Source organism: Homarus americanus, unplaced genomic scaffold (genome assembly GCF_018991925.1).
Source record: "Homarus americanus isolate GMGI-L3 unplaced genomic scaffold, GMGI_Hamer_2.0 scaffold60256, whole genome shotgun sequence".
Classification (NCBI taxonomy): Eukaryota; Metazoa; Arthropoda; class Malacostraca; order Decapoda; family Nephropidae; genus Homarus; species Homarus americanus.
In genome coordinates, this window is record NW_024710766.1 from 1,357 (window position 1) to 8,922 (window position 7,566).

General features: G+C 44.9%; 1 protein-coding gene and 1 long non-coding RNA gene across 3 annotated transcripts; one reads left to right on the plus strand and one right to left on the minus strand.

Moving 5' to 3' along the window:
* Positions 1-1,540: 1,540 nt before the first annotated feature.
* On the plus strand, positions 1,541-5,822 carry LOC121872952. 2 transcript variants are annotated; one of them, XR_006090222.1, is made up of 3 exons: positions 1,541-2,216; positions 2,338-2,520; positions 5,698-5,822. It is a non-coding gene; the product is annotated as an uncharacterized LOC121872952 (long non-coding RNA). The 2 variants fall into 2 exon arrangements; XR_006090202.1 differs by having other exon boundaries at positions 2,359-2,520.
* Positions 5,823-6,478: 656 nt separating this feature from the next.
* On the minus strand, positions 6,479-7,036 carry LOC121873654. The gene has a single exon (XM_042377730.1). It carries the CDS (start codon positions 7,034-7,036, stop codon positions 6,479-6,481), a length of 558 nt encoding a protein of 185 aa, XP_042233664.1.
* Positions 7,037-7,566: the final 530 nt, after the last annotated feature.

The window sequence follows — 7,566 nt, forward strand, 5'->3', positions numbered from 1 at the left end:
GGGCGCGCACGTCGCCACGCTTCTCTGGGCGAACACGTTCCAGCAGTTTTTCTCTGGGCGTGCACGTAGCCATTACAGTTTCCGTCACAGCATATGCTGCAGCCTTCAATGCAGTGGCCCATCGTGTCTTGACCGAGATTTATTCCACCAGTCAATGCGATAACAGCTCGTGGTTCAATATGACCGGGGTGCATGTCTCATTCTAGTACTCGAGCAAACTAAGAATAGTTCTTGCCACAAACTCGAAGCAAACAGGGTGACCCATTCTATCCTCACCTAACAATTGATGATGGTGGGTCCCACCCGCTTGAGCCCATGTCCCCACAAATGATAAAGGTTGAGCTAGTCTTGGGGCACCTGCATTAACATTTGATAGATATACTGCCCCACTCAAACTTCACACCAAATAATGAGCGGCATGCCGACTCGTCGGCGCACGCTTCTCGGCGCACACGTCGCTACCTCGGTTGGGTGGGTGGAGCGGCCCAAAAATGTTTGGGCGCGCCCCCACACACACGCCGTCGTCCAACGGGCGTGTTTCGCCTCGTAGTAGGTGACCTTGACCAAGCATCCATTACCCAGCTCATAGCAGGTCTACTAGCAACACAATAAATGCGGAAAAGAGAGGCCTGGGGTGAAATTGCTGCCTCATTCAACGCCAGCAACTCTGACCAACTCCCTCGCACAGCCAAGCAGCTCAAGAGGAGCTACGGACACTTAAAAAGGAAGTAGAGTATATGCTTATTAATGTACGGTGTTTTTCCATTAGGTTACTAAATTAAGTAGGATTAGAGTATTTAAGTGACGGGTCATGTGAGGAAGCTCGCCTCCTACCGAAGTAGACAGAAGGAAAGCTCCCATCTCGCCTCTCCATTTTCCCTTCCTTCATATCTTTGAGTTGTATATAAAATTAAATGGGTTTTTTATGTCTTTCATAATATCTATATGCCTATTGATTGATTTTTCTCTTAAGAGTTATCTGATAAAAATGTGAATTCATAGGGAAGGTACTGGTATGGAGGGTATAACAGTAAATAGGTGCCTCTGCCATACTTTTAGGTTCTCTTGTTTGAAATCTGTAATGCCAATTTTTACCCTGACTATATACAAGCTATATGGTTTCAGAACAATTACCCCCCTCCCCCCACCATAGGACAACTGCCCTCTGGACAATTACTCCCCCCCCCTTCCTTGCCAGTGAATAACTGACACAATCATGGAACACTAAGATATAGTGCTATATTTTCATACTTTTTTTTGTAATAATTATATACACAAAATGACGACTCATAATTTATGGTCAAGTGAAAAAAAATTGTAGATCGGTCATATTTAATATTTTGTCAGGTAAGGCTAGGCTAGGCTATTTCAAGTTAGTTAGGTTATTTCCATGTTTTGTGCCAGTTACTCACTGGCAATGGGGGGAGGGGCCAATTGTCCTAGACCCAAGCTATGCAGCATATAACTCTATATAGCAACATTTTACGACCACGACGTGCACCAAGAAAAATGTGCAAGTCTGGGGCTGGTTCCCCCACACACCTGGCAAGACAAGTTTCAAACAGGTCTGTTCAATTTTTGAAGGGTCACCTCAAAAGACTTGTCAGAAGCATACAAATCCTCATATCTATATATATTATCATATAATAATTTTTTTGCAGATATGACTGTAGCCTACAGTATTTAAGGCCTACTTCAAAAAATGTTTTGTTTGTTTGTTTTCGATCTACTGATGTAAGTGCACAACAGCATCGTAAAGTATAACCATGTTTTTGTACTCCATTTTTATGGCAAATTTACATTTTTTAAACTATATACACTCTTTGAATATTACTGTATTGTAAAATCCTACAAAACCGTCATATATTTCTTTTGTGATGCATATATGTACAGTAAATGATATTAGTCTGTTCTGCATCCCCTTTGGCCATAGGCATTGGTGATGAAAGCATTATAAAAGCCAATGCTGCTGCTATTGTTATACAGCATTAATTTCTTCTGTTTCTTTCAGAACTATAAAAACAGAGATATAGAAGACCGAAAGCTTAAAAAGACAGGTGGTGGTCCACGAGAAAAAAATATTAAAAGCTTCAGAAGAAACTGCCTTAACAGCATCACTGATGAGGGCCGAGTTAGCAGTGGCTGGTGATTTTTACGAGACCTTCCGCAGTCACCCAGTAGATGAAGAAATAATTCCTTATAGAATGTGCAGATAGGTGAGAATATTTATTGATTTATACAGTTGTATGCATTCTCATTGATACCATTGCTCAATCGCCTTTGGCTGTGTAAAAATCAAACGGCAGCAGTGACCTACCTTATACTGACTTTTTGCAGTTTTGCCTGTTCCAACTCCAGGGCCATCAACTGTGCTCACCAGTCATTGTTCCTGCCTCGACAGTGAATGCTCCTACCTCACCAGTGAATGCTCCTGCCTCACCAGTCATTGTTGCTTCACCAGTCATTGTTCCTGCCTCACCAGTCCTTGCTCCTGCCTCACCAACACTGGAGCAGGTTCAGGTACATTCAGGAGCCTGGGCATGCGTAACAGACGTGACCAATCGTCCAAGCGGCTAACAAGCCAATCAGTGGTGAATAGGATAAAAGTATATACATGCTCTTAGAAATTTATTTTCTTACATTTTACAATTAAATAATTTGATTTAAAGTAAATAAATCTACATTAATTTATTTTGTCCAAAAATTTCTTAAGTTAAAAAAGCCGTCGGAAGTATAGCGGCTAATATTTTGCTCACAAGTTGCCGCGCTTTTCTGGGCGCACACGTCGCCGCGCTTCTCTGGACGCACACGTCGCCGCGCTTCTCTGGACGCACACGTCGCCGCGCTTCTCTGGACGCACACGTCGCCGCGCTTCTCTGGGCGCGCACGTCGCCACCTCAGCTTGTATGCGGCTGTGTGGGTGGAGCGACCCAAAAATGTTTGGGCGCGCCCCCACACATGCCGTCGTCCAACAGGCGTGTTTCGCCTTGTAGTAGGTGACCGCGACCAGTAGCCGGGGACGTCGAAGGTTCTGTCGGATTGGCACCCCACTACCGACTCTCTCAGCTCGTCTGAGTGGGGGGGAGGGGGGAGTTCCGCACGACTGGGGGCAACCGCCAGTATCCTGGCTGTCCTACGACAGTCGTAGAGAAGAGCGCCGCCTCCACCTCGACTGTGGGGGTTCGCTCTCGCGATGTGCAGAGGGTCGGTGATCCACCCGACCCACCTCGGAACACGGACCACGGAGTCTAGCGTGTGTGGGAGTCGATGGGCTCACTGAGCCTGAAGGCGAGATGAGGGCAACGGACGCCTGGTGCGTCCTGGGCAGATCCTCAACCGGCTGCCTCTGGCCACGCCCGCGCGGCGTTTGCCGGGTGAGACCCCCAGGGTCTCACCCGGCGTATTGCCGCGCGAGCGCGGTCGGGGTGGTTGGTTGGGGGTCTGCCCAGGACGCACCAGTGAGCTGACAGTGGGTGCCAATCATTTCCAGCGCGTCCCCGGCTTCACCGACTCATGATGACGATGAAACTCTCCTGATTGATCATAATCAGCCTCCCTGCGCTTTGGTCTCTCATCGCCACGCTTCTCTGGGCGCGCACGCCATACGCTTCTCTGGGCGCGCACGTCGCCACGCTTCTCTGGGCGCGCACGTCGCCACGCTTCTCTGGGCGCGCACGTCGCCACGCTTCTCTGGGCGAACACGTTCCAGCAGTTTTTCTCTGGGCTTGCACGTAGCCATTACAGTTTCCGTCACAGCATATGCTGCAGCCTTCAATGCAGTGGCCATTGTGTCTTGACCGAGATTTATTCCACCAGTCAATGCGATAACAGCTCGTGGTTCAACATGACCGGGGTGCATGTCTCATTCTAGTACTCGAGCAAACTAAGAATAGTTCTTGCCACAAACTCGAAGCAAACAGGGTGACCCATTCTATCCTCACCTAACAATTGATGATAGTGGGTCCCACCCGCTTGAGCCCATGTCCCCACAAATGATAAAGGTTGAGCTAGTCTTGGGGCACCTGCGTTAACATTTGATAGATATACTGCCCCACTCAAACTTCACACCAAATAATGAGTGGCATGCCGACTCGTCGGCGCACGCTTCTCTGGGCGCACACGTCGCTACCTCGGTTGGGTGGGTGGAGCGGCCCAAAAATGTTTGGGTGCGCCCCCACACACACGCCGTCGTCCAACGGGCGTGTTTCGCCTCGTAGTAGGTGACCTTGACCAAGCATCCATTACCCAGCTCATAGCAGGTCTACTAGCAACACAATAAATGCGGAAAAGAGAGGCCTGGGGTGAAATTGCTGCCTCATTCAACGCCAGCAACTCTGACCAACTCCCTCGCACAGCCAAGCAGCTCAAGAGGAGCTACGGACACTTAAAAAGGAAGTAGAGTATATGCTTATTAATGTACGGTGTTTTTCCATTAGGTTACTAAATTAAGTAGGATTAGAGCATTTAAGTGACGGGTCATGTGAGGAAGCTCGCCTCCTACCGAAGTAGACAGAAGGAAAGCTCCCATCTCACCTCTCCATTTTCCCTTCCTTCATATCTTTGAGTTGTATATAAAATTAAATGGGTTTTTTATGTCTTTCATAATATCTATATGCCTATTGATTGATTTTTCTCTTAAGAGTTATCTGATAAAAATGTGAATTCATAGGGAAGGTACTGGTATGGAGGGTATAACAGTAAATAGGTGCCTCTGCCATACTTTTAGGTTCTCTTGTTTGAAATCTGTAATGCCAATTTTTACCCTGACTATATACAAGCTATATGGTTTCAGAACAATTACCCCCCTCCCCCCCCCATAGGACAACTGCCCTCTGGACAATTACTCCCCCCCCCCTTCCTTGCCAGTGAATAACTGACACAATCATGGAACACTAAGATATAGTGCTATATTTTCTTTTCTTTTTTTAATAATTATATACACAAAATGACGACTCATAATTTATGGTCAAGTGAAAAAAAATTGTAGATCGGTCATATTTAATATTTTGTTAGGTAAGGCTAGGCTAGGCTATTTCAAGTTAGTTAGGTTATTTCCATGTTTTGTGCTAGTTACTCACTGGCAATGGGGGGGGCAATTGTCCTAGACCCAAGCTATGCAGCATATAACTCTATATAGCAACATTTTACGACCACGACGTGCACCAAGAAAAATGGGCAAGTCTGGGGCTGGTTCCTCCACACACCTGGCAAGCCCAAATATTCTGGCAAGACAAGTTTCAAACAGGTCTGTTCAATTTTTGAAGGGTCACCTCAAAAGACTTGTCAGAAGCATACAAATCCTCATATCTATATATATATTATCATATAATAATTTTTTTGCAGATATGACTGTAGGCTACAGTATTTAAGGCCTACTTCAAAAAATGTTTTGTTTGTTTGTTTTCGATCTACTGATGTAAGTGCACAACAGCATCGTAAAGTATAACCATGTTTCTGTACTCAATTTTTAATGGCAAATTTACAGGTTTTAAAACTGTCTACAGGCCCTTTAAATATTGCTGTATTGTAAAATTCTACAAAACCGTCATATATTTCTTTTGTGATGCATATATGTACAGTAAATGATATTAGTCTGTTCTGCATCCCCTTTGCTCATAGGCATTGGTGATGAAAGCATTATAAAAGCCAATGCTGTTGCTATTGCTATACAGCATTAATTTCTTCTCTTTCTTTCAGAAATATAAAAACAGAGATATAAAAGACCGAAAACTTGAGGGCCGAGTTAGCAGTGGCTGATGATTTTTACGAGACTTTCCGCAATCACCCAGTAGATGAAGAAATAATTCCTTGTGGAATGTGCAGTTAGGTGAGAATATTTATTGATTTATACAGTTGTATGCACTCCCATTGATACCATTGCTCAATCTCCTTTGGATGTCTAAAAATCAAACGGCAGCAGTGACCTACCTTATACTGACTGTTTGCAGTTTTCCCTGTTCCAACCCTAGGGCCATCAACTATGCCTCACCAGTCATTGTTCCTGCCTCACCAGTGAATGCTCCTGCCTCACCAGTCAGTTTTCCTGCCTCACCAGTCATTGTTTCTGCCAGGGCCGGCGCCAGCCTATTTGGCGCCCTTAGCAGGACTGCAGCTGGCGTCCCCACCCGCCTCCCACTTCACGATTGGGTTTGCCCACAAAGTAATCCAGGTACCATATTGAAGAAACTGTTTACCTTACACTGATCTATTTTAATTTGCTAATACATACATTAATTAGCAAATACTCTTAAGCACAATACAATAATGGCATGAAAAGTGACTGTAAAGAAACACTCAAAATCAAACTACTATTGTATTTAAACATTAAGCAATTCAATTAACATGTCATGACATTCTGGATTCCGCCGTTTTCTCGTTTTCGCTACGTGCCTGCTTATAACCGTTAACTTGATTCCTGGAAGCGAATTCGTCGATTACATCGTCATACGATAACTAGAGAGTCTAGACACTGCAATGTTCACACTGATGATGGCCAACTCACTAAGATGTTCCTGCGCCATTGTGGATCGCAATAAGTTTTTATCAGTTTTAACTTAGAAAAGCTCCGCTCTGCTGCCGACACCGTTACAGGGAGAGTTGCACAGATCCGCAGAGCTACCCACAAGTTCGGGAATACTTCAGTAAGTTTCTTTTCATGCAGGAAGGTGAGAAAATCCATTGTCATATTCTTGGAAGGCAAATCTGGGAGACACTGCAGCTCCATGGCCAGTTCCCTTCCATCAATGTCTGAGTTTCCCCCATGAGTAAGCGTGTTGCTGAGGGTTTGGCAGTGATCGACAATATCTTTGTCAGACATGTCGGTGAACCCCAACAATACCTTGAACTTTTCATTCACCTCGCCCAAGGTCTTGAACCTCTCATTAAGAGAGGAAATCACAGTATCCACTACCACATTGAAAAATGTAGTCTCCATCCTCTTGAGTACATCGCTGACAGGTTCGTCTGCACACTCATAGCTAAAGTGACATTTTTTAGTTCTTGGTCTCTTCTGTTTCAGCACCGTGTCTACGCTCATCGCTTCAGATTTCTTTAGCAATAGTTAGTGCATCAGCAAAACCTGTATTTCTGTAGCTGACAATATCATCTCTGGTCTTTTTGAGCAGATCTACAGCCACGCCGAGCTGTATCGTACTCGACTGCATTAGTTTGCTCACGTGCTGAATTTTGCTGAGTATATCATACCACACAACTGAACAAATGACAAAACGGTATGACCCTACTTCCTCTGCCAACGATTAAGCCTCAACTTTGACGACAGGGTCAGTTGCAGATTCTCTGTGCTCCAAAAGCGCTTCTTTGATTTGCGCAGGTTGATATCTAATTGCCTCCACATTTTTTACTCGGCTTTCCCATCTGACGTCTGACCACGGTTTCAGATTGATATTAACATGTTTAAAAGAACTTGCCACCTCTGAGGAGACTGAAAACAATGTGAATTCTTTCGTTAAATATCCAAAGTAACAAGTTGCATTTAGGGAGCTCTTGGCAGCGTCGCCTAATATCAAATTCAAATTATGGGCACCACAAGGGTCAAATAAGGCCCGA

What these genes read in the sequence shown, in the direction of transcription:
- LOC121873654 (XM_042377730.1), bottom strand. Translation starts at nt 7,036, where the DNA reads ATGAGCGTAGACACGGTGCTGAAACAGAAGAGACCAAGAACTAAAAAA.